At 39.0% G+C, this 27,684-nt stretch overlaps 1 protein-coding gene across 2 annotated transcripts; it reads left to right on the forward strand.

Moving 5' to 3' along the window:
- The first annotated feature begins 196 nt into the window (after nt 1-196).
- LOC144661597 (uncharacterized) lies at nt 197-26,714 on the forward strand. Of its 2 annotated transcripts, none has more exons than XM_078522402.1 (16): nt 197-442; nt 1,219-1,626; nt 1,895-2,005; nt 2,631-2,714; nt 8,115-8,216; nt 14,229-14,465; nt 15,609-15,818; nt 18,968-19,062; nt 19,589-19,989; nt 20,539-20,812; nt 21,420-21,573; nt 22,906-22,971; nt 23,361-23,693; nt 24,903-25,044; nt 25,192-25,313; nt 25,896-26,714. In XM_078522402.1, the coding sequence occupies exons 1-16, from the start codon at nt 236-238 to the stop codon at nt 26,196-26,198; spliced, it is 3,249 nt and encodes a 1,082-aa protein (XP_078378528.1). In that variant the 5' UTR covers nt 197-235; the 3' UTR covers nt 26,199-26,714. The 2 variants fall into 2 exon arrangements, with proteins under 2 accessions (XP_078378528.1, XP_078378529.1); XM_078522403.1 differs by having other exon boundaries at nt 21,420-21,507.
- The last annotated feature ends 970 nt before the right edge of the window (nt 26,715-27,684 follow it).

The following is a 27,684-nucleotide window of genomic DNA, read 5'->3' on the forward strand; positions in this document are numbered from 1 at the left end:
TTTATTGTGTGTGATATTATGAGGAGAATGTACAAGCCGATCATGCAAATCAAGTTACCCCACCCCTTTTACTCCAACTCCTATTTTAGCGTCACACGACATTCAGGTTATTTGGGCTTCAACACTTGTTTGGTTTTCACCTACCTCGCCATAAACTGCTAGATTAAAATATTTAGGCTACAAAATGGCTTTTTAAAGGGTTTCATAAAAATAGCTACAAAAAAACAACAACAAAATGTTGAAAGACACGGACAACACAAGCAAAGGGGAATTTTCGCGTGGAGATGGCTCCATGCGAGAAAAACTACGAGCTAAAATACGCCAGAGAATTCATAAACTGCCGAACGAAGAAGGAGACGAAAATGTCAACACCTTGAACCAAGATAAGTCGGCTAGAACACGGCGCGAACATGGCAAAACTGCTCCTTTACGAGATGAAAAGGTAAGCCTCTTTCTTTTAATTCCAGCATAAATCCTTAGCTGCTTTGTTTAACACTTAGACCGCCAAAATTCAAAAGAAAGATGATGTCGAGCGCCAGAGATAGTTGCCTGTCGTTACACTTACCATATGAAAAAACTATAATCGTAGTTCATCAAAGAGCTTTTATTTAAAAAATGTTTCTTTAATTTGTAGTCCCTGCTTCGCAAAAGAAGCCCCAACTGTGAATTTTTATTGCGATCAATCGTTTGTTTACATGTTTGTTCGCGTTTATTTACCACCTGTGTTACCTGCCGTCTCTGGTGCATTCCCAGAATCCTTGTCGGATTTAGTTGAAAAATTTTATAAAAGGTGTTATTAGGGCTTCAATAAGATATGTCATTTGTACTTTTTATCTCGACTTGATCAACAAAGGTGGTAGAAACGTTGCTGTTTTCGGTCTTCTTTTTTTTTTTTTTTTTTTTGGAACGCGGGGGTCTATGAAATAGTTAGGTCTTTTTTTCTCGTGAACAGCGAAGAAAAAACTGCTATAAAGCTTAAATTTATTAAACAGTCTATTTAACGTCAATCTTTTCTCCGAAGCCTTCGAGGCTTGCGCATTCTTCTTGAACATAACGTTTCCGACGCCCGCGAAAAAGGACGGGAAATATTTGAAAATTTTCCCGCCTTTTTTTGTCGGGCGTGTTGTTTTGTTCGCTGCCAGACGACTTGAAAATTTATTAGTTGGTTTGTCAATTTTCCTAAGTATTTTAATCAATTAAACTTAATATTTTTGACAGACTAGCAAAGAAAAACCTTTGATAAAATCAGCAAGTGCTTCGAGACACAAAGATGGGACAAAGGTTTACGACGGCCGCAAAGAAACCAAAGAACATCCCTACTCCGACAAGAAACAACACAACAGGAGCGGAGAAAAGTACAGAAAGGACCGTAAAAATGTTCTGACCAACCGGAGAAAAGAAATAGACGTTAAAACTACCGAGGGAAACACCAGTATTCAGAGGGAAAAGTTTGAACGACTTAGCTCAAGACGCAGAGAAAAATCTGATGTAGTACAAAGAAAAGACCGTGATGATGGCCACACTGAAAGCAAAGAAGATGGTCGGCGAGGAAGTAAACTTCCTTCCCAGGATAAATTGGAACAACATCCGAACCAAAACGCTGAGAAACGTTCCCTGAAATCTCAGGTATTTAATCTTATATGGGAGGGAGGTGTGAGAATTTGCTAAACGTAAACAGCTACTTTTGTTTTAGTTGTAATATTCACTTTTCGTACATTTCGACTATTAACAGAATTTTTCTTCCCGATTGTCGAAGTCAAATTTCGAGCTCAGAAAGTTGGAGCTCATGTAAGACCACGCAGTGGAACAAAGGGAGTCCTCCCCAGTCATACAAGTCCATATTTAATTCATATCATGGCTAGTTTGATTGCATTTTTCGTTCTTCTTCTTATAGAAACCATCTGCATCATCGGGTAAAAGTGAATTTTTGTCTTCTCTGGTGAAGCTAAAGGATGCTTTACAAGCAAACAGTAAAGACCAAAAGACAAAAACTCCTTCAAAACAGGTAAAGAACGACAGGAAATGGGAACAATACTGTGGAAAAAACGCGGGGTTATTTTTTTGTCTTCAGTATTCAAGAGCAGCACATGAGAAGGTCTCTAGGGAGGGGACAGAGATAACGTGTTTAAACAATTAATGATAAAAGGGTCAGGGAAGTGAAAAGGTTTTTTTTTACTCAGTGACGATCCGCCCCCCGGACGTCAACACCACCTGGGACCGATGCGAGCAGACACGACCGCTCCCGCTGCGACGAGCTGCGGCGACCTCGCGGCGTCGGACGACGCACCGAGAGCAGAAGGGCCGTGCCGGGCCCGTGAGACAGACCCACCGCGTGTAATATCCTCTATTTCTTTCAGCACTAAAATTTGTGCTTTCGGTATTTTTGGATCAAGCTAGCCAGCTTGTAGGGGATATTCAGTTTTGGATCGAGAGAATTGAGGCATTGTTCTCGGTTTATCATTTGACATATCTGCTCGAATTAAATAATTTTGCTTCTTACTGTGATACCCAGAAAACAGTAGCTGCGCATGTTCCACCTACATCAGCGCGCAACTCATCAACGCAACTGTTATGTTCACTCATTATCACTGTTGACATTCTAAAAATCTTCATTCACGTTTTTGTTTCAGAACGAAAAGGAACCATCACTGTGCGCGGGAGAGGCAGGAACGAGCGGCCATCCTAATATGAAAGGCGACGCTGGAAGGAAACATGTGAGTTTAGTATGATGTTTTACTGATGCGTTTTCTCAACAAAAACAGTTTCATCTAACTTACCCCTGAAAGGTTGAGACTTGCTTCACTTTCCGAAGTCTGCCGGTCAACGTTTGCGCTATTCTTTATTATAAAACGCGTATTCAGACAAATTTAATTCATGTTATTAAATTTCTTTAAGCTAGGCACACACTAGGGGACTAGTCGAAGGGACTTATCCCCTTAGAAAATTGACCGATTTGTGGGACTATTGGTCCCTGCGACTTGTCCCAGAAATCTCAAACCAGCTTAATTCGTAGGACTAGTCGCAGGGACCAAAAGTATGGTCCCTGCGACTAAAATTTCGATGCAAAATACGAGTACACACTGGGGGACTGGTCCCCGAAGAAAATCCCTGCGTCTAGCCCCCTAGTGTGTGCCGACCTTTAAATTTGGTCACGTCTAAAGGGGGTTGGGATAGATAAATCCTATTAAGGTGTTAGCCATACTCATTTTGGTCAAACAAACATAAAGTACAGTTGAGTTAATTAGGACACTTTTATCCGGTTCATGTTTAGCAAGAGCCGTTAGCCTTTTCAATTTTGAGCTAAAACATGGGCTACTTGAAAAAGGAATGAATTGGTCATAAAAATAAAGAAGTCAAACAGGACTACACGACACAGAAAAGATTCTCTGTAGACCGTGATAAATCCAATAATAATAATAAAATAACAATAACAATAATAATTTATAATAAATAATAATTATAATGAAAGTAATAATAACAATAATAATAATAATAATAATAATAATAATAATAATTTTTTGCATCTCGAGCTGTTTTCCGAGCGTTTGATCTTGTCAAATATTCAAGTATCTTGACTCCCTTTCTTTACCGCTTACAATGCAAAGACGCTGTTTTTATATTTGTATTTTAAGTAGCGAGGACATGAGTAAAAGAAGGTATATTTTCTCAGTCTCTAATCCTAAGGGCAGCTGTCGAATCACTCGAAAAGGCCTGGTGACAATTTATAGCCGTGTTAAAAAGACATGTCAAATTGATTGATTCAGAACAACACAGGATGCTCTTAAAACTAACTTAAGCTGTCAAGATATTTCCTGTATCTGTCTTTGGAATCACGACAATATTTAAGTAGGTACTGTTTTAATGTTATTTCTGTCAAAATCGATAAGTATTACACTAGTTCTTATTCACAGCCAATTTCTTTCTCTTTTTTTGAGCTGCATGAAAAAAAAGATGCATTTAAAGGTGCCAGGAAATTTATTTATACGGCCTAAAATGTTCTTTTATTGTCGGTGGTGTTTCTTTATGTCTTTGTTAGAGGCTTTTCACCGCGTATGTGGCCGTGGTCGATTAGTCGCCCACACCACGGGAAGACTACATTTATTGCAAACATGAAATGCGACACGCTAATAAAATAACTAGCAACTTCAGATATAGCCTGCGAATGAGAATGCAGTCTGACAGCCGCCTCCTCCTTGCTCCCGGCCGGTTCAGCTTTCAGCCGGCAGTGATGAGAGGCGGCTCGGTTCGCAGGCTTCTTCGGGTAGCTTTGAGGTTAATTTGCCAGATTTTTTTCCTTGAGATTATCTCTTTTGCTTTTGAGTTTTGATCATGGCGTGGTGAAAAAAAGAGAGCGAAAATTAATTACAGAAAGCGGATCAAACTCAATTTCCTCGGTACGTGGGTTGCTGATGCTCAAGCTGTCAGTTTTAAAAAGAATATCTCTGTATGTGATGCTCGATAAATTTCCTGTAAAGGGTGGTCGCTTTTAACCATAATTACACACCAAAAGCAAACGCATAAAGGCTATTAACCAGATGGGAAAATTTTGTATGGCGGATCTTCCTTCCGGCCCAGTCCTACCGCGTCCAAACAATAATTCCTTGCAGGTGCTTTTCTCCAACAACCTATATTTCGTTAGCTAACCGCTTGCCAAAATAAAAATTGAATTAGGCTCAAGTGTCATCGATGACTGTCATTGTAATTAAGTCTTTTTATGCCCGAAATGCACATTTACGCAGTGAATTTTGAAAAGCTAGGAGCGCAAAGTTACCTCTTGTAACAAAAAAATAAATAAAGATAAAACTATAATAGGGTGCTCTCAGTGTCATTATTGCCTATGTTTTGGTGTGTGCGCATAAAATCTTTTTCATAATTTAGTTCGCTCATTCAGAAATTACCTATCGCGAATATCCTCCTTTGGCGTTGTATTCAAATGAGTTCATTGTTATTTAAATTGATCTAACCGGAGTTATCTCGATCGAAACAGACATTTGGTCTTTGCCCGCGGATAGGAGAGGAAATATTCCGAATATTAGTTGGCGCTGCTTTGCAATGCGAGAGGAAAGTCGATCTCGTCGGTAAAAGCAGAGGAATTTTTTTCCATCCATTCACAATCTTGAAGATTTACAGGCAAAATGGCCTGCGTCTAATCTCAAGGTATATTTTCAATCTTGATTTTTACCATATTACTGTTTGCACTGTTATGCGAGTATATATCCATTTAAAGTACGGAACTCGCAAACTTCGAAATCGATCCCTCCCCTTAAAAAGTTTCCATTTAGCTCTAAGAAAAACCGGTTTATATATTTTATTTTTCGTCGCTTGATTCTGTACGCGGAATTTTTTTTAATCTTCCTGTGACCACCGGCGTTCAAACTTAAAAATATTCCAAGGCATGGGTATTCTCTTATGTACACAAAACTTGTAGAACCCTTGACAAATATTGAAACATTCGCTGTGGCGGTCTTCTTTTACGTTTCAAAACACGAAAAAATGAGATCAATCAAAGTTTCGAGAGAGCGAATTGAAACACTTTTATTATGCGCAGAGTTATTACTACAGAGATCATCAATTATGGTTTTAGTTCGATCGGATTGCTTCAAATCCTTGGCAACATAATATCTGTCAGAATAAAGGCTTCCTTTTCGCATGCGGCCGGAAGAGAAGCAGGAAAAACCTTGACTATAACAAAAGAGCCGAAACGGGATTTCTACGCGAAATGTTTTATAAGAGCGTCTTCGAGTTTCCTTCAATGTGCTTTAACTTCACTAAACGAAAACTGTATGTCATTTGCAAGTTGGGTTTTGCGCCTTTGTTACAAGAAAATTGGATTGAGATAAATATCAGCAGAAATGGCACGAAGCCGCAAAACTAGCCAGAAAAATTTTCAAATTCTAACGATGCAGCTTTTAACGGCTTTACAATGATGTTTGGCCATTTTTATGTTAGAGTTTTCCTGAGTAAGGAATGAATCGATTTCCTGACCAATGGTCGATTCCGCACCTGCGTCATTCCTAATTGATGTATTTGCGGACAAACTACCTCCCTTCTTTTATTCCCGGAAAATGAATCGAAACTGTGACTAAAAACCTGATGGTTTCGTCGAAATAGAATGATGAAAAGTCGATTGAATAATTTTTGAGTGATGGCGAACCGTGGACAGTTTTAGAATCGTGGTGTTTATTAATTAGAATTCATTTGACGCGGTTTTCAACTGATGTTGTGTTGTGTGATCACTCGGGGCACAAACAATGGCGCTCTCAAATAGATTATGGCAGTAACAATGAAGTCACATCAAAATACGCCAACATTAGTCCGCTTTTATTTGTTCGGTCCACCGGTACTCGCGCTTCATTAGACCAGCTGAACAGGTGTTCCTCTTACAACCTCGATTTGAAAACGCGATCATGACTTGAAAGCGAGGCAGAAAGCCTTTGTAATATGAGATTTTACTATTTTATTTTGATTTGTTTTGATTTTAACTTTGTAGAAGTAATGGATTTAATGCATACTTACCTTTTCAGTCCTTCAAGCCCTAAGCTAAAAACATCTATTCTTCCAAACAATTCCTACCCATCTCTTGTGAGAAATGTTTTGCCAGTGATAAAACAAGACAACCTCTTAGTTGAAAACTTTCATTAAATACGCTTGTCTCGAATAGCTTAGCGATATATTACACTTTCCTTATTACAAAAAGAAAGTATAAGAAGTCTCCTTTTTCGTTTTGAAACTTCCAATTTTTCGCTAATTGTTTCTATGTTTCGGCTTTCCTGATTAAACTTCACTTTTCTTCTCTGTAGGAGAACAGAAACTGAAACAAAGCTTAAGAAATATAAATATAACTCAATATTTCCAATATCTTTGTGTTCACCTGCAAAATATGACATTTAAAAACTTGAAGAGGTCTGTTTTTATAGCACAGTTGTAACTGGGCTTAAATAAATACAGTCTCGCAACTTATATATATACCTCCTGCAGGCTAAATCTGCGCTTAAATGAAGTAAAATGAAAACGCTATCACTGGTTCTCCTTCGTGTTTCCTTTATAATTCATAACGTAAAAATTGTTTACTGCTGTTAAGGTTGTCATTACATTTTATCATTTCTCAAGACCTTGACTCTTTATCTCTTCGAAGTATTTCCTACTTGAAATTTGCGTTGTTTTGATTGGTGCAAATTAATGTCACTAATACCATTATATGTTTCCGTTTTTCAAAATAGTCATAACTGCCTTGTATGACAAAAGTTCGAAAGCCTAATAAGGTCGCTGCTAATAGCTATCTTTTCGGGTCTTGATTGTGGCTCCGAAACAGCTTTTCCTAGAGTGCGAAATAAAAATAATTATTCATTGTTGGATATTTCCTCCGTGTGATCCCATCCATATCCGACACGGTTGAATGCATTTCTTATTTATTCACTCCGTTAACACGCACAATTTTCAGCAAACATCCTCAATGTTCGATGGAATATTTCTTTTATGCATGGTAAGATAACAAAGCAAAAATATTTTTCGTTCAGGTTGTTTGTTTTTCTCTTGTGGAATTAACACCGTTAGAGGTATTTAGATTAAGAAGCGTTGGAAGACGCTTCCAGAATGGGTATTTCAAATTTTGTTTAAATTAAAAAGTAAGATGTTTTGTCAACATTATATTTCGCTTATTGTGGATGGAAATACAATTAACCGTCGAAGAATCCCAAGAAAAAAAGGTCGCGATTTTTAAAAAAGCAATGTTTTTGTTTGGAAAATAAAATAGTTACGTTTAATTTACATGTAATAAATATGCCATTTTATTTTAGAAATCTTACAAACTTCAAGTTACTGTTATATATACTTAAACTCAAAAATAAATAAGATACTCAAATAGTATATTATTTGGCTTTCGTTTTAGCGTCAAGAACTTTTTGTCATGAATTATTCAGCAAGTAGCCTAAAGAAATTAAAATTAATCTTTTTCATCTTTAATTTGACCGCAGTCTCGGAATCTTGCAGAGTTGCCCCATAACCGCTTCCTCTGCGCTCAATAATAAAACATATATATTTATTTTCATTTTACTGTACACCGTCCTTCGTCCGAGTACAGGGATGAAACTCAGTTCATCGTTTGACTGTTGTAGGGTTCACCTCTAGCCAAACGACTCCCAGCAGTAACTGACGACTTGAGAGACGAATCATCCACCATGTGGCGAATCACAACAACGCGAAAGCTGGCGGAATTTGTAAGTTAACAGTTTATTTCCTTTGCTAAATTAGATTCTAGACAACTCATTTACTTCACTACAATTTTATTACGTATTTCTGTATTGAATTCCGCGCTGTCTTCTCTGGGGGATATATAATATTGTTCTCTATTAAAACCTGAATGTTTCGGTTTTTAGTAACTCAGTAGTTTTTGATTTATCAAAGTTATATGGCTTGAAAACTCTACATACATGTTGAGCTTTTTGAACATGCAAGGAATTACAGTACAAGTACTCTAACCAAGGCCACCTGACAAAATCTGTGCAAAATAGGAAATGAAAACCTTGTACTCGTTAACAATAGATTTCCCACACATGACAACTTGTGGATCTTCACTAGCTCCATGATACAGAAGCAATAAAATTGTGACCATTTTTATTGTTTTAACATACAAATACTATTGGTCAATTTGTGAAGAATTTGCTTGGGTGGCCTTGGTTGGAGTAAATACACTGTTAAACAGGTCAACAGGTCTGCAAATCCGCTGCTTGCAAAAACAGAAGGTAAAATATTGCTTTGCGTTGGTGTGGGAAAATAACTGTTAGGTGGTCACTAAATGAGATATTCCGTCGGTTAAAATTCGCGTTTTTCTCTTTTCCAACGCTAAATAACCACCGACCCCAATCCAAAATTAAATGCTGCTTAACCCAGATCACTGAACAACATAGCAGTTTTTAGAGCGCGTTTACAAAGCAAGAGGAGCGAGACTTCATCCTTTATGCAGAGCAATACTGAATTGTTACTTTACCCCAAAAATATGCTTTCTGTCGATGTCCACGTGACGGGCGGACGGCCCGGGGCCCCCCCCGGGGACGAGGACACGAGATGTGCCAGATTTTGAAAAGAATTATTGTAAAAGCCGGGCCAAACAAAAATGTGGGTGAACAGAGTTGACTCTTATGAGAGGTTTCGTCAACTCTCATCGACTAACATCAACTCGAAACAGACGAGAGAAAACTCTCAGCGACTCTCATGAAAAATTTAAACACGTTCAAAGTCGATGAGAGTGCATAAGAGTTTTAGGCCGAACGAGCGAGAGTTCGAACTCGGCTAGTCAACTCTCATCCTCAATTGGCCCGGGCTGAAAAGTCTTGCAATCAAAGCCGGCATACGTCCAATGAAACATTTTCAGTGATCCTTTGAAAATTTTCAAACGTTACATTTTCATAATGACAGTGTTTATTTTACGTTTTACTTAATTGTTTTTCTTTATTTTTTTGTTTTATGATGAATTCTTTTGTTTGAGGTGATGAATAACGAAAATGTAATTCATCAATCCGCTACAACCAAAAATAACGAAACCTCAATTGGCTATTTCATTTTGTCCAGCTCATTTATTAACAAATGAGTAAATGACATTTTTCTATTGAAAAAACTTCTTTTTGAAAGAATGAAAGTTAGTTTACTAGAAAACCCAGCGGAATATTTCACGAAGATCTGTTTTAATGGGTGCTTTGATAAGAATAGATGATAAGCACACAGACAATACCTAATGAATTCATAACAACAGCCAACGAATTCGGAAATTTCTCTTAACTTTCCTCCTTTATTAAATTCATTTGATTGCCTTTATTTTTATATTCCCATTTGCTTCATAAACCCTCAATCGAGAACAATCGAAGTTATACAAATTAGAAACGCAAGGACGCTCTCTGAGCCAAGAAGTCGTTTTATCGTTCGCCGAGATTACACCAGGCAGGGGTGGTTCGCTACAGCGCAGTTCTCCAGGGGCTTTACCGAAATGTTCCTGCCAGAACTGCCTCATGAATTCAAATTCCCTTTCGCGTATATTAACCATGACTTATTTTGAAGAAGAACTAATGTGTTGGCGAACAAACGAGGGATGTTGTTCGTATCAGCGACAGACACGTTCCGTCAGATATGAGGTGTGTGAATTTAAATTTTTAAAACATAACGTGAGTGGAAAAGAACGATATTCGATAACTGTGTTCAAAATATTGTAATTTTCTTAGGGTAGGTAGATATTTACGCATCCGGTTTATTTACCCTTATAGACCACCTAACCCGAGTTTGAAAATGTCACTTTAATTTAATAAATCGCAAAATGAATCGTTTACGAAATATGCATTTGGAACCAGTTTATCTGGAGCGATCGCGTCGGAATAAAAAGCGAAGAAAAAGCTTTTAGCCTAAGGGAACCATAACAGAAAAGGGGAAGCGATAAGAATCACGTTCCTGATTTAATAAAACCTAAGAGAAAAATATGTCTTACTCAATTAACACACAATTTGTTCCCCGATGATTTGAACGTAGGAAAATAAAATTAGTGATGTTTTTATGGCACGTTCTGGTTCTATGAGGTGACGTTTATGAAAAACAAACATTTGTACGTCTTGTTTTGTTTGTTTGAAATGAAAAATTATTCTTTTTGTCAGGTTGTTTACTATAAAGGCAACTCCCTTATGTGCCGTTGTACTCTCATTTCTTGAGTTTTAGTATCAAAAATTTCGATTACGATCGCATATCACTCCCAGCTGTGCCTAATTTTCCGTGTGACCATAGTTATCATGGTTTGACATGATAAATGATTCGTATTTACTTTGAGTTGCTAATTTAACCCAAGCTCTAAATAATAATCATTGTTACTGACTGCCAAACAGTAAATTTACTGTCAGTTCTATGAGATTTTTTGTTCGCATCAAAACATCATTCCTTGTTGATTTGATGATTTTCGTTATTCTACTTACCTGTCTAGATGACAACGAACTGACATAGTAATGGGAAAATAAATGTTCGTCACACTTGGGAAGTTTCATTTTAATCCATTACTCGCAAGAGTTATCTGTCCCGCTGTCAAAGATTTCATCTGCCACAGTACAGAGGTGATATACGGAGTCATTGTTCACTCGTCTTGTTTGTTTTGTTTATATTTATTTATCAAGCAAGCAAAAAAAATAGATGTGACATGTGATTCGAGGATCGAACTACGGCCACAGAAAGTGAGGGCTTCGTCACCATGAATAAAGTCGTCTTTGTAATGTATAAAATTGCGTTCAAATAAAGGAACCTTGAAATAATAGTTTACCAAGGTAGAAAACACCAAGAGGTAAAAATTAACTGAGAAAAAACAACGGAGTGGTTACGAATGAGGAAAGATTAGATAAAGATGGATTGTAATTAACTTGAAAGTTAAGGCTAAACTTTTCAAGTTTGCCATCCGAGACAGAGCTCCTTGTATACCAGGCTCGTATAAAAGATAATGTAAGAGCTAACAACAAAATTAAAACAGAGTATCCGTATTACAGTCAACTCTCGTTATAGCGGACACGCTCGGGGTGTCGTTTAGTGTCCGCTATAGCTAGAGTCCGTAATAGAGGGAGTCATTTCCAGTCAAACCTCTTTTGCCGGGAATCTGGATTTTGTCCGTAGCTGATAGCGAGTGTCCGCAATGGCGGGATGTCCGCAAGGCGAGAGGAGGTTAGACAGCACCCCGCGAAGAGTTATGGGTAGAGCGTCATTTCGGCTTCATTTGGTGCCCGCGCCGATGGGCACCAACATGGCGGCCGGAAACCAATGAAAACAACTAGAATTCAGTTCTGCTATAAAAAAGGGTCAGTTCACCCTCATAAACAAGAAAACATTCACCTAAACACTTCTCGCCAAACCTCGACTGTTCAGATTGTTAAAAATTACAGGATAAGGATATTTTTTAAGTTTACGTAACAGCCTTCTGGCGGCCATCTTGATGTCGTGTGGCGTGAAACTCAGAAATTCAAACTGATGCTCAATCATAAAGACGGCGAATGCTATCAAGCTTAAAACTTTCGACAATATATTTATTAAGGACGTCTAACAGCCAGTGAAGGATAAAAATTCAGGGGTCTTGCGATTCTGGATTTAAGAATTTTGATGACGTCACGTGAAAACCACAATTTCCCACGTAAAATAGCGGACCTCTCCTCAGTCTTCTATAGTTTCTTGCTCGAGGACAATAATCTAACAACTGTGGTCAAGAAAACTATGTCCGAGGAATTACCAACAGGCAAAATGCGTTCGCAGGTTGGAAAAATGACGCAAGGGCTGATTATGGTCTGGCATCCCATCGACACTGGCTGCTGCTACAATTTTATTTTTGCAGCTTCGCCGGTTAATGATAGTAATAAGCCATGCCGCATGGACAGGTCTATCGAAATGATTTGATAATAGACAACAAATAGTGACTGAAAATTTGCTTGTATAGAGCAGTTTTCAATCGGAGTGTCGTTAAACCAAAACCAAAGTAATTATTCTGGCCAATCACAAAGGACATAGACAATCCAGTGAACCAATCAAACTACGAAGCAAATACATGTAGCTGGTACGAAGCGCGGGAAAACGTGCGCGAGCGAGTCACGATTGGTTTTGGTTTTAGTTCTGATTGGCTGAGAAAGTGGCGTGAGATTTTTAAGCCAATCACTAAGCGTAGAAATGCAAAACCAAAGCAAACGCAATTAACTTTCGACACTCAAGTGAAAACCGCTCTTAGATTGAAAAACACGCCAGTTTCTCAAAAAAAAAAATCTGCGCCTCACGTACATTCTTGTAAAGGGAAACTGTATGTTAATCTTGTACCCAGGTCCTATTCTGAATTATACACTGTTTTGTTAAGAGGAAATTTTAAATCCCTTGGAAATCCCTTTAACAAGAGGAATGTGAATATGTTTGGGAAGATACTTGCTTATCAGTGATCATAGCAGTGTATCTGCGTGTGTTGATGTCAAGACAGTTGAATGTTAAGTTTTTTTTTCTCCTCTGTCAGCCGATCTGGTGACCTCACAGATGGATTACCTTATCGGTGGTTGATCTGTAGTTACCTCAAGTCAGTGTTGTTTTTTATTTTGCTTACCAATAGTAGTCATATGCTTAAAAAAGACTCCGAGAAAATGTACGGCTAACGCATGAATAATTTTCCGTTATACAACAAAGAGTAATAATGCTTGCTAAATGGAAACGATTTCCTTTTTTACACAATACAGCGACCATTTATTTTCTTCGTGACGTAAAACTGCTTTTTATTCGTTGGAATAATTATCTTCTAAGAATCGACCTTAACGAGCGCTTGAAAGATTAAAACGTGATAATTATTCCAGTCGAAGACATTGTTGCGAGATGAGATGAGATCAATGCAAATAAAAGGGTAAGTCTTAATTTCAATTCATTTTCTGTGCGGCCGTTTTTTCAAGTTCAGTGCAAATAACGCACATAATCAGCACACTTTTGATAACTTGAACAAATCGAGCTTTTAGATTGGCCCGATCATACCACAACATAAAAAATTCAAAAGTAATGACATTTTCTGATAATTGCAACGCGCCCAGCATTTTATATGGTTCCTGATGTGAGCGAAATAACATCTTTCGTTCATCGATTTTCCTTCTTTAAACTTTAGATTTAACTCAGTCCACCGTTTTGCCATCGGCAAGTCGAAATTGTTTATTTTTTGCTGAGGAGTTTTTGTGTATAGCCGGTGAAGTTATCCCATCTTGCCATTTCGGCTGTAACATGGATGTCTTGAAGATCCTATTAATTTTCGCTGCGTGTAATATGAAGAAAATCAATGAATAATCAGTAGGAGTTTGAACATCATAGGTGCCCTGCTGTGTGGCAGCAATTCATATCGATAACCTGAGGATAATTCCGATTCTCAATATGTCAACTCAAGCTGATCCCGCTGTTAATATTGAACCGGGCAAGAAATCGGTGAGAAGAGCTTTCTGACTGCTTTACGCTTGCAATTTAGCGCCTTGAAATGTTTTTCTGGGAGTAGCCGCATAATAAGTAGAATTCGCGAAAGATTATTCGATAGAAAATGTTTATAAATCCCTTGTAATGAAACTTTAGACGGTCTAATTCCTTTTAAAGTTCCGCTTGATTTAGTCCTTAAGCGAAAAAGGTAATTTTACAGAGTATTTATTTCACATTGACTCATTTATTGCCTCGCAGCGTGCTGTGAAAATGGCAAGATATTAAAACCGTTGTTTCATTTTCAGGAGCACAAGATGGCGTCGGTACGAGATGATATGGACATGAATCCCATGATGGACAATCCAGTCTTCTCGACAGGAAGCTCTGTGAATCTCTTCTGTCCTTTGTGTCATGAAATGTTCGTGAATCCTCGCCTGTTACCCTGCCTGCACACGTTTTGCAAAAGATGTTTGGAAAACCTGGTCGTGCCAAGGTCAAGCGTCCTCAGCTGCCCAGCTTGCAGAACAGATGTGCCACTCACGGTCAGTTCTAGCGATTAGCTTTTTTACATTTTTATTTTAAACGTTCCTTTCTAAATCCTTTCAAATTTGAAAAGTATAATCCCTTTTCTGGGTCGTTTGCTTCGTCTAGAACTCATAATTAACGTTATAATCATGTCTCCAGAATAAACGGCCGGCACGGAAATTTATTACTCGTTTTCCGGCATCTTTTCTACCCTGACCTAAATTTCGAAAACCAACCCTTTAATCATTATTCGCCTTTTCTGCTCTATAAAAAGAACTCTTTAATCTATCACGAGCAATATAGCTTCAGTGACGCTTCAATATCTTGTTTTGTTTTGTTTCAAGTTTCAATTTCATGCATAATGAGGCTTTGATAATTACATTCAGTCAAAATAAAAGGGATCACTACCCTCAGAAACCTGCGTGTAGCATTTCAATGGCGTCTCAAGCACAGTTAATTGTGCACGGAGTGATGGCTTCAATTTTTATAGTCGGTATTTTTGTTGGCTGAAAATAAGGCAGTTCTACTTATTTTCCAAGAAACTGTCACACAGACAAGAAGAAACACACATTTCATTATCCGATCAGTTTAGATGGCGCTCTTTCCTTGGGTCAAACCTGTCTTTATTTTTCAACTGAATTTCAATAGCTCGATCATCAGAAAATTCGAAAACCATAACAAAGTTAAACATAATTTAGCGCATGGCCTGTTTTTTTTAGCTACGCTGACCGATAATGCGCGCGCTCTGGGGACAAGAATAAATTGCATTTCAAAGAATGAGAATTGATCACTCGATCGAAGATTTGTTGCGCATGTAAGACGGCGCAAACGGTCGACGCAAGAGCCACATATTTGACCTTAAGTATTACACGTTTACTGAATTAAAACAACACAGTAAAACGGGAACGGCAAACAAATGCTATTGATTACTAGACATTTGTGGGAGACTTGAAAATAACCTCACTCAGGACTGACACTCTTTAGGCAAACTAACTCAACAACTATACTTATTGAGCAAATAGTTGCCAATTTATAACAGATTCCACGAAAGTGTAAGACAAATAACCGTAGTTATACAATTAAAATCATGGGACACTAGCAACCGAGGGAAAACATGTGAAAATTCTCCCCTAACTGATTCATTGTCTTTTTTTTTTCAGGAGCGCGGTGTTGGTGCTTTCCCGCCAAATTTCGTCGTGACCACCATGATGGACGTGGCGGCCGTGCGCGCGCACGACAAGAACCCAATCATGTGCAGCAGCTGCGAGGACAAGCTTCCTGCGGCTGCGCGGTGCATCGAGTGCATGGACTTCCTCTGTCATGACTGTAGAAACGCGCACATGAGGCTGAGGCTGACCAAGACTCACAGGGTAAGCGCTCTCGGTTTGTTCGCTTGATTATTCATGGCCTAATTCAATTCAGTACTAGCGCCGGGAGGCGCGGTGGCGTAATGGTAAGTGCGCCGGATTCCAGATCGAGCAGTCCGGGTTCAAGCCCTGGCAGGGGTACTGCGTTGTGTTCTTTGGCAAGGCACTTTACTAAATTTAAATGGATAACAGCGAATTTACTGCTTGGGGATTACCCAGCGTTGGACTAGCATCCCATCCAGCGGGAAGTATCAATACTCCTAGCCGCTTTATGCTTTAGAAACCGGGTTAAGCTCCGGCCTGATGAGCTACTTGGCTCGACAGCAGGCTCCCCTTTTTTTTACTAACGCTGTTCAAACGCAGTTGAGGATACAAGGGTGCTTACCATTAAACCAAACAACCCGGAAATTTCGGTTGGAAAGCAAATGGAACATTTAGTGTCCGGAAAATCCGTTTAGTGTTTAGAAATTGTGAACTCCGTTTTGAGGTAGTCCTTTTAGTCCTTTCATTCCAGTTGGTGCGAACCGAACCGTTGGAAAATTTTGTACCATTTGATCATTTCTCTCATTCCCAGTCCCCCACCAAGGGAAAACGATAACTGGAAACTAATAAAAATGGTAAGGCTGCATTCATTATGTATCCTACAGGGGGGAGCAGAGGATTTTAGGGGGGGTTCTCAAATTTTTAGAGCAAAAAAAGGGGGGATATGAAAATTGTTAAATATCTACTGGGGGGATGCTTATTTTTTGTAAGATTCTGTCTAGCTTTTGTAATAGTTTTAAAAAAGTGAAAAAAAAAATGATAAGTACAGCAGCTTCTTTCAAGGACTGTAAGCAACAAGGGTACCTCTATTATTCTGAGAGACTGTTAGCTATTTGAAGTTTTCAAGTAGTGTGCCTGGCCAGTAGATGTAATGTTTCGATACAGCATAGAAAGTAAAATATCTAAAATTGAAACATTTAATGCAACCTCAGTCTAACCAGTGCAACTTTATTGAATCAATGAATGCAAAAAAAAAAACAATGTAATTCAGTGCACAGTTTTATGAAATTGAACAACAAATGTGCACTTAAATGTTCAATGAAAGGATACGAACAATATGATTGGAAAACTATCGCGTCCACGTTTGAAAATATGAACAAGCTATACGTCGAAGAACTTAACAAATATTTAGACCGTCATAAACTTTCTCTCCTTGGGAAGAAAAATGATAAGAGTCGCACTTGAGAGGAATGATGCTGAATGGCTGGAAAATTAGGGTGAAGAGGATGGCAACAGCGGAGATGAATCCGTGGATGAGTGTGATAGTGATAGTGATGATGATGATGAGGTTGTTGCTTTTGTCGACGAGAGTGACAGTGAAATGGAGGTTCCTGTCAATACTCCTGGTAGTACTCGTACACGAGCTGGCAGGCTATCTATACCTAATTTGTGCTACTTAGACTGGCTGGCATAGGTATGACAAAAACTGTCAAAACTCTCTTGATGCTGTTATTAAACAACATCGAGAAATCTCAAACATATATACCTTATTATAGGAAATTAACGATATATGTTATTAACGCAAATTTCAAAAATTCGCGTTAATTTTATTGATGTTAAGTTTTTTACTATAAGGATTTAACCAGAACCTTTCTTGACTTTGCGTTAATTTTATTATGCGTAAATTTTGTTCGCGTTGTTAAAATGCTTCGTTATATTCCTATAATAAGGTAGTGTACTATTATACAGATATTTGTTTTGATATTTCTTGTGAGGGAGGAGAGGGGGGGGGGGGTATTCATTTTTTCGACGTTTTTGCTTGTTTACAAGCTAAAATGGTAGAATAGGGGTTAGTGGACAAGATTTGGAACCACATATTTGTAAACTCTCAAAGGACTTTTTTAATTTCTCAAGGGACTGTTTTAATTTCTCAAGGGATTACTTTCCGCTGTGGGTGATCACTTGCCATCTCGTGGAAAAAACGTGACTTGTCACATTTACAAACGTTATATAACAATTTTAAAAGTGACATGTCAGCTTTCTTATCTCAACGCACTTGTGTCTGAAAGGCGATCTATAAAAAGCGTCGCACAAACAATGGATTGCGTAACTAAAACACGAATAAATAATCACTAGCACTTACATCGTTTAAAAATTACAAACGTCAAAAAAAAAACATACCAAAAAACTCGCTCTTTTCAAAGATATTATTGAAGTTAAAACAAATGCAAGAGATGGGGGCTTCTTTTAGCTTAGGAGCGGTTAATTATTTGTGACGTTGTCGATGTTTCCGGTAGAGACAAAAATCAAAATAGAACGTGTCTGGTTTCAATTGCTCGTTCTTGAGAACGGCGTTAGCGACTGCTTGCCAATTTTTCGAGGCGATATTCTGCGCGAGAAGGATATTCTCACTTACATCTGGTGTTCGAACATTTGTTTTACCACTGGGCCACAAGATCCTACTCTGGGACTGTGAGCTGCATCTTCGGAACTTGGCCGTTGGCTGTCAATTTTTAGCTCGCGGGCGAATGACCATTATTTGTTTTCCTTAGTTTAAATTTGATTTCCGGCGTGCGGTTTAAATGCTTTTGTTTAAATGTGACAATTGACAAGCTAAGCAATCTGCGGGGTGTTCGTGGGCGGCATTTGCGATTCTCAGAGATGCGTGCAGGCTTTCCCCTCCATTTTTGCCCCGCCGGCCGAGCGCTCTCCAGAAAACCTGTTCGCAGGCTAAGAAATACCCGGCGCGGACGGGCCATTTTTGACAAAATTATATGGCTGCATTTTCTCCGCGAAGATAGGAAATTGTTAAACTAAACTACAAAGAAACTGTAATGATAAGTTCGAAGAACAATGCACAGGATAAACCTTCGACTCATACTTCATGCAAAAACGTCGATATCTCGAAGAGACTTTGATTCGGCTGATTGCATGGGGGGATTATGAAAATTTGTATGGACCTTGGGGGGGGATATAAAAAAACGAGCCGCTGAAAAAAAAAATCCTCTGCCCCCCCCCCTGTAGCATACATAATGAATGCAGCCTAAGCGGCATTCCTTTCGGCAGGTTTGCTGTTTTTGAAAAAAAAAAAAAAACACTTAGCATTATTCATTATTAGGCTTGAAGCATTTGAGGTCATCCTTTTGCTGACGTTTAGCTGCCATTTTCAGGTCGTATCCTTGGATGAACTGAAATCCAGCCCACGCCCCGAAGACTTACTCCATCGACCAATCTTCTGCATGGAACACACTCATGAAAAACTAAGGTACGGCGCATAAACTGGTATCAGAGAATCTTAATGTTATTCATTAAAGCCACAACATTCAATATCAATTTTTGTAAGTCAAAGCGTTAAGACGCTCTGGCTACGTTTGGAACCGTTTGTTTTGTTACTTTAAAGTAAAGCAGTTTCCTTTGACTGCCTTGGTACATGGTAAAGTCTTTTTTGCCGGCAGCTTGAAGAAATACAAAAAAGATAACAATAAGATAGCAATAAATTGCAGTTTGGTAGCCCAAGGTATGAACCAGTGCCAAGCGCGGGAAAGAAAGTTATATGTGGTTAGCGCGGGAAAACAGATGACCGGTTGAAAGCGCGGAAAAACATGTAAACGGTGAAAACCGCGGGAAAACATGTAACCGGCAACAACCGCGGGAAAACATTTAAACTGGTGAAAAACGCGGGAAAAGTCGCATGTAGAGCTCTGCAAATGCAAATAACCTAGTTCCTCACTTAAGCATACAAGAACTCAATGTTCATTGGAATGTTTCGATTATTGTTCTCGCGTTTGCAGGTACTACTGTGAAAGCTGCGAGCAAGCCATCTGCCGCGAGTGCACAATGACGACTCACTCAACAGAACGTCACAAATACACACAGCTCACCGATACTATCGACAAGCAGACGCAAACAATTTCGCAACTGGCTGATAAACTCAAAAGGAAAGTCCCAGTTGTCACGCAATCCACAAAAGACGTGGAAGAAGTGACATGCCGTCTTGAGGCTCGCGCCGAAGTGGCCAAGTCTGAGATTCAGAAATGCTTTCCTCGGATTTTAAAAGCTTTGCAAGATCGAGAGAAATCAATGATGGCTGAAGTAGAGAATATGGTGCAAAAAAAGTCGAAAGTCTTGGGATTGCAGCAAGAAAGGTTGGAAAATGAATTGAAACGACTCACCACAACATGTAACTTCACTGGTGAGTTCTGCATTTCTTACGATAGGTCCGCATCGCGTCTTAAGAATGTACCTTGCAAATTTTCGCTCTAACGCCCTATAGTAAATATATTTTGATAAATCAGGTGACGGGAAAAAGGAAAGATTGTTAACTTGGGGATAATGAAACTTGTCTTAATGCGTTCCTTCTGTAAGTACCGGACACAAATGACGTAAAACAAAAGAAATAAAAGATTTGAAAAAAATACTGCACCAAAATACAAAGAGTCACGGCGAGGGTAAAACAATGTGACTTCATTTGCCCCCGGTACATGCAGAAAGGCTCTTTTAATTAGGAAAAAGATTAAAAGAGGCCAGTAAGACAATCCGCAAGAAGATTAAAACTAACATCCCAGATTTGGGGCGGAAGATTACTCTTAAAAGCTCCCAGGAATTCCCTTATCACAACAATAACATTGTCTTTATACATCGAGTCCTTTGATTGAGTAGCTACAAGGTGTTTTGGGTGAGGCTATTTGTAAATAAAATGTTAGATATTATAAAAAATATTTTTTTGATGCCTTCTTTTCAGAGGAAGTATTGAGGCATGGAAACTCGGTGGAAATCCTAGTCATAAAGAAACAGCTATGCGACAGACTAAACGACCTCATCTCAGCCAAGTTTCAAGGCGAACCTGAAGAAAATGACGTCATCTACTTTGTGGCCAATCAGGATGACGTACTGAAGGCTCTTGAAGGCCTGGGGCAGATTAAAACTAGTAATGCATTCCCTGGCATGTGTACAGTAGCAGATGATATGAAAAGCGCCACCAAGGGAAAGAAATCCAAGTTTACGGTTCTTACTCGGTATGTTTTATGCTAATAAGGTAATGTCACTGAAATTCAGCATGATCTCGAGAAGGACTAGAATCAGGCAGTCAATAAATCGGCCAAGACAATCCTTAAGTTAATCAGTCGGTGAGTCAGCCAGTCAGTCAGTCAGTCAGTCAGTCGGTCAGACAGTTAGTCAGTTAGTCAGTCAGTCGGTCAGACAGTCAGTCAGTCAGTCAGTCAGTGTGTCTGTCTGTCTGTCTATCTTTACGTCCGTTTGTGTCTTTCTGTCTGTATTAAGTCAGTCATTCTGTCATTAAGTAAGTGAGTCAGTCAGTCAGTCAGTCAGTGTGTCTGTCTGTCTGTCTGTCTTTCCGTCCGTCTATCTATCTGTCTGTCTGTATTAAGTCAGTCATTCTGTCATTAAGTCAGTCAGTCAGTCAGTCAGACTTGTAACTGAAGTCAATAAGTTTGTCTGTCTGTCTGTCTGCTGCATATGTCAGTCAATCAGTCAGGTCAGTCAGTTATCGAATTTATTAGCTACACTATGCTTACCTTACCAACCCAGCCAGTAATTCCATATCATTACGAGATACTAGTTAGAATGTAAGTGATGCGTTTAACCTTGTTATACTGTGTTTAGTGATCACAGTGGCGCCCAGTGCACTGGCGGCGGTGAGGATGTATTAGTTGACGTGTACACGTCTGACGGGAGAACAGTGCCTGCCGAAGTAAGACCGCTTGGCTCCTCCCCAGGCTCTTCACATGCCTACCTCTCACGCTACAACTCACAAAATGTTAGCATTTGATTTGAGATTCACGTGTGGCATGCCTGACTGTGATGATTCATGCGCACAATAATTACTAATAACTTGTTTTCCTTTGTTACCAAGCCTCTTTCGTGACCATTTTTTTGGTCGTCACGCAACGTTTGGGGAGAAACATTGCGTGACAATCTAAACAATGGTGGCGAAGGGGACTCTTTATTGTCAGTCAGTTTGGCTCTTTCTCTGAAGTGAATATGTTTTTGTGTTCGGTCCTCTTTTCGCACAGTACTTTTATCGTCTGCACCTGATTTTATTTTGTACTTTATTGCAATGATTGTGGTATCACGTTTATGTTCACGTTTATTTTAATGTTAATGTTATGTTTATGTTTACGTTATGTTACTGGTAGGTGTTTTTATGTAACGTGTGTCTTTCGTCCACTTTGCAGTGGTTATTTGGATCGTCACGTAACGCTTCTTCGCTGTCGCTAAGAGAGAGAAACATTGCGTGACGACTCAAATAACGTTCGCTAAGAAGACTAACGATTGTCGGCTATGCACCTATCAATGTTCAATCACAGAGGGGGAAGGGCGCGCCCGGCATATACAGGGATTTAAACTTAGCGGACTTTTCCTCGCCACAAGCAGCAAATTGTTGTCAATTTCCTTCTTTGTCGACCTTTGTGCCCCCACCCCCCCTCCTGTAGCTTAGCATTGATAGGTGCATTATTTGAACTTAGACGTCATGTGTTAAAAAATAAAAGAGGTAATCATTAATATTAATATACTAATATCGGACCAGGACTAGCGGTCTAGAAGTCACAGAGAAGTAGTGAATTGCAAATTAAATAACAAAAATAATTTTGTTAGCAATGAATTCACTGTGTGGTTTTAAATTGCGTTTTATTGTGTGGTATTCAAACAGGGAGTTTATGCTGTAGGTATGACTCCAGGGCAAGACAAATAACGCAGGCTAATAAAGTAAACTGCAGAAACTGAAGAGGAACTTTTGCAATTTAGTTACGTTTCCTCCCAAGTTGTTACTGTCTGTTTATATTGTTACCAATCTCAAAATAAGAATTCTCGTTATTGATTACCATACATTTCTTTTAATGTTAGTTTTGAGAATTGCATAGTATATTTTTGACAAATGTATTTATTCCCACCATCTGATCCGTTAAATAGAGAATGTTTTGTAGTTGTATAAGGAAAATTCAGAGATGTCGTTTCTATAAAATGGGCGTTCTGGCACCCTCGCTGTGGCTAAAAACTCCTTGTGTTCGAAGTGACGTCTGCACGATTTATTTTACATTTTACGGGCTGTTCTAATTGCTCTGATGTTACATTGTGTTGTTTCCTTTAGGTCGAGGATCATAGAAACGGTTCTTATGGAGTTTCTTACAGTCCATTTAATGCTGGGATGCACAAGGTAGATTCTCCTCTCAACCAGAGCTCGATAAAATAGTTGTCTCCATGTTTTGTCAGTATTTGATGTCGTTAAAGTATGCTCACAGACTTATGATTGTATACAACTTGTTTTGTGCTTCATTTCGCATGTTTAGAGAGTTTTACCTGATACGGCATTTCTGTTTGCACCTAAATATCTTTCAGGCGCAAAATCACTTCCAAATATAAACTCAGAACATTTTTAGAAAAGACAAACTCCTTTTGATACTATTAAGCCCCGATAATATGCCAGGGTCCCAAAGGGGTTTAGGGCTCCAGGCCCAAAATATCGGGGCTCCACGGCTCTGGACCCCCAAAAATCCGAACTCCGAGCTTTAATAAGCCTTCTTTGATAAACGCCTTTATTTTTAGGTTTCTGTGACAGTGCGAGACAAACACATTCAAGGGAGTCCTTTCAAAGTCAACGTTGTCAACACTGGAGAATCTTACCTCAAGTTTGGCAAGAAGGGAACAGAAATTGGAGAATTCAATGGTATATTCGGAGTTGCTGTTGATGATGAAGGACATATCATCATCACTGACTGCCATAATCACAGAGTACAAGTGTTCAATCAAAATGGCGGCTTCATGTTCCAGTTTGGACGCAAGGGGGAGGGCAGTGGACAGTTCCAGTGCCCCACAGGGGTTGGGGTGGATCCTGATGGAAGGATTGTTGTCTGTGAAAGATTGGGGAGCAAAATACAGGTAAGGGAGACGTAAAATGTAGGGTGGGTTTCCAATGCCTTGGGTAAAACTAAAAAGCAAATTGGGTTGAATGTCAAAATGATTTCTATATTTGTTTTGATTTTGCTTCTCATTAAAGCTTTCCTTACTGATTAAAAATAAATCACGCGTCTTCTCCCGCTTGCATGTTTTTCCGCAATTAGCAACGGTTGCGCGTTTTTCCGCGCTTGCCACTGGTTGCATATTTTTCTCCGACGCGGAGTTCCGATGGGTTTATTGTGACATTTGTAATTGGCTCACGGGTGCAGGTCCAGATGTGTTACTTTTGTTTGATTTTACGGAGTTCATAAAAAAAACTCTATAACAGGCTCAAATGCTGAATTACTCTAACCGTAATTAAAACGTGCTTGATCGGGAAAGGCAGAAAACGTGTAATTTGGGAAGTTTGACCAAAAAGACAGATAAATCAATGTGATAGAACAGTTTTTAATTGAGTGTCGTAAAATCAAAACCAAAGAAATTACTCTGGCCGATCACAAAGGACACAGACAATCCAGCGAACCAATCAAAACTCTAAGCAAATACATGTAGCTAGTGCGAAGCGCAGGAAAACGTGCGCGAGCGAGACACGGTTTTGGTTTTTGTTCTGATTTGTCGAGAATGTGGCACGAGATTTTTGACCAATCAATAAACGTAAATGCAAAACTCCTTGTTTTTTCTCCTTGTTTTTTTTCGTAGTGGCTTTTGTTTGTCAAAATGCCTGTTTGTGAATTTCCATTTTGCTCAAACAGAGCTCAAAGATATACAAAAAACAAGGAGTTTCAACTATTAAAATTTTCCGCCAAACTTCAGGCTGAGCTCTTTGACGTCACGCATACATTACCAGCTCCAAGATGGCGGCGTTCAGTTGTCGAGTTTTGGTAAAGAATTCTTAGGGTTATAGCACACGTTGGATGCTGAAATTTTGGTGAATAACATATCTTTGTAAAAACTTTTTATTGGCGTAAAGAAATTAAATGGCCATTCTGGAGTGAACTTCTCCTAGCAAACGCAATTTACTTTCGACACTCACGTGAAAACCGCTCTAACTCAAAGTGCAAAACCTTGACAACTTTAGTAACATAAAGTCTGGTGAGAGCTTTGGTCAAATTTGTACAGTATACACAGTTATTACTGCTTTTAAGGCTACTTTTGTTCTCTAATCGAGATTCTGTTTTGTTGCATTTGTAGATTTTTGACCGAGATGGAATGTTCCTTCAAAAGTTCTCTGTTCCAGATCTGAAAGCCTCCACGCTGGCTGTGGATGCAAACAGAAGAATTATTGTTGCCGACTCAGCAAATCGCTGTATTCACGTGATTTCATTAGATACAGGTTAATATCACAACCGCTTCACTCCCTGATTTACATTCTTTCTTCTTGCCTTTGCTCATTCTCTGAGCTCAGATCCGCCATTTTCCGTTTGCTGCTGTTTTTCGAGGTAAATCTGACTATCTTTATTCTTTTTTTTATTTTGTTCAGGTCAATCATTTAAGTTCGGCTCGTTCGGTGACGGCAATGGAGAGCTGAATTACCCATGCTATGTTGCCGTGAATTCTCAGGGACACATTATTGTGTCTGACATGCACAGTCACCGCATTCAGGTATGTACCTTGTATTGATCGTTCACCATGTCAGTGGGGGTTTTCGTAGGAGGGTGGTGGGCGCACCCCCCCCCCCTTTTTTTTTTCCCCTAGTTCTATTTAGCGTCCTTCCATTGCGCCCTCCTCGTAATAAGAGCTTGCTGTCGAGTAAACACTCCCCTATAAACGTTTGCTTTTTGCCACTTGAGTCCCTCACGTTATTCAAAAAAACCTTATTTTATAGATCAAAATTTGCGATGCGTTTCCCCCTTTCAATATTTGCGCTCAGAGGTCGCGCAGAGTACTAAGATCCTTTTGAGCCCGAGAACGATTTTACTTTAATAATAATATAAAATAAAGGGAAGAACCTAGTTTCTGTTTTGAAGTTTGGACAAGTGCATGATATTAAGAAAAAACTCCGTCTGCAACAAATGTACTGTGTGCAAAAAAGCGCTAAAACTGAAATCACGCTACCGGTAGTTACTTTTTATGCATTTGTTATCCATTTTCAAATAAGTAGATTGTGGCATGCTTGATCTTAACTTGAAAAAAAAATACCAAGAGAATATTGACTAGAAATTTCCGCTCCGTTTTTTTTTCCAGGTGTTTGATCCACGAGGTCGTTTTATGTTCAATTTCGGTCGCAAGGGAAGCCAGGACGGGGAGTTAATGCGACCCACCGGGGTAGCCGTGGGTCACGATGGTAACATCATAGTCGCCGACAGAGACAATCATCGTATTCAAGTCTTCTCTAGCGAGGGGCGTTTTATCACAAAGTTTGGTACCAAGGGGGATGGAGACGGGCAACTGAATGATCCACATGGCCTCGCATTGACGCCAGAGGGGAATATAGTTGTTGCGGACTTTCGTAATAATCGTGTTCAATTGTTCGGGCAACCGGCGTGAAAATTAAACTTTTAAAACGTTCATCGAGTGGTAGAAGTCTTGGTTAGTAATACGCGTACGTCGTCACACACCTGAAACATCCATCGCCATAGGAGCGGGGATAGAAGTTCACGTGATCACAAACTTCCATATTTGGAGTAGGCTTCATATATGGCTCGCTTCCAGGCTCGTGATTGGCTTGACTAGGCTTGACTATAGACACGTGACCTGAATGTCTTATCACTTCATTCTTTTACAGTGTTTGGCCAGACCGCGGAAAAGTGCTTTGTGACCATTGCTTTTAGATGAATTTCATTCCTTCAGAGAGTAGATGTATAAATAAGCTGAGAATAGGTTCATCGAAGAAGGAGGGGCCAAAATACCGTGACCCCGCTGACGTTTAATAGCTTATTCAGCTCAATCATATCGTTCTTAAGTTAGAAAATTTGAATTTTGGGCAAAACTCTGCTTGCAGGCCAGAGATAATCTCAACTCATTACGTTTTCACATAACCTTGTAAAACAGACTTCTGCACGCAGCATATTTTTCCGGTAGTTTTGTTTTTTTTTTTTTTTTTTGGATTTTTTTTTAAACTAGCCTGCACGCAGGCTATGCTTTTGTCCAAATTTGTATTTAGTATTTTTGCTTTTTCTTTTTTGTAAGGGGATATTTTTGTTTTATATATTTTTTTATTTAACAAGTAGGAATTATTTTGGAAGAATTTTTAAGAAATAGTGCTCAAATAGCACCAGTAATGACACAGGAGAACTTTAGTCATACCAACAGTACATTTGCTTGATTAGCGACTTTTTTTTTAGTTTTATGAGATTAAAAACAAGTTTGAAGTTTTGTTTTATATTTTTTATAAACGCTTTCCCAGCGGAAACAGTGACGAATAACTCCAGCAATAAGACAACGCGCGTCAACAACCTTTCACCCTCTAAATGGTTTTCACTAAGAATTATTGACTGGAAACACAAAAGTAATCCAAGAGTCAAAATGGAGTATTGAACTGTGAATTCCAAGCATATAGCCTGCGAGCAGGCCACATTGGGACACGCACAGAGCACCGTGAGCGGCACGCCGCCACCGCGCGGCCCCAAGGATATTCGCGCGTGCCCCGGTGAGCCGCTCGCAGGCTACAAGCAATATAAATTCAAATTTGAAATGTGCAATTACTCAATAAATTTGAGGAAACATGGTATTTTTTTCTATCCTTCCTTTCAATATCTTCCCTCGATTTTACGTAAAAAAAAACTTTTACAGTGAAAGGAAACGTTGGAAACAGCACCAAGGAAAAATGTTACTCAAAGTTATTGAGAAATGACACTTAGCATTTATTGGTAACAATTCTCAGTTTCAAACTCCGCACAAACTCTGAAATTGCATTTGGGTCTCCTATGTTCGATATTACAAATAAACAAAATAATAATTAAAAGTGAATTCGTTTGCTTTTATGATTTGATATGTCTTTACAATAGTAAAGGCTTTGATAACACGCTTGTAT

Source organism: Oculina patagonica, chromosome 7, assembly GCF_052425735.1.
Source record: "Oculina patagonica isolate OP01 chromosome 7, crgOcupat, whole genome shotgun sequence".
NCBI lineage: Eukaryota > Metazoa > Cnidaria > Anthozoa > Scleractinia > Oculinidae > Oculina > Oculina patagonica.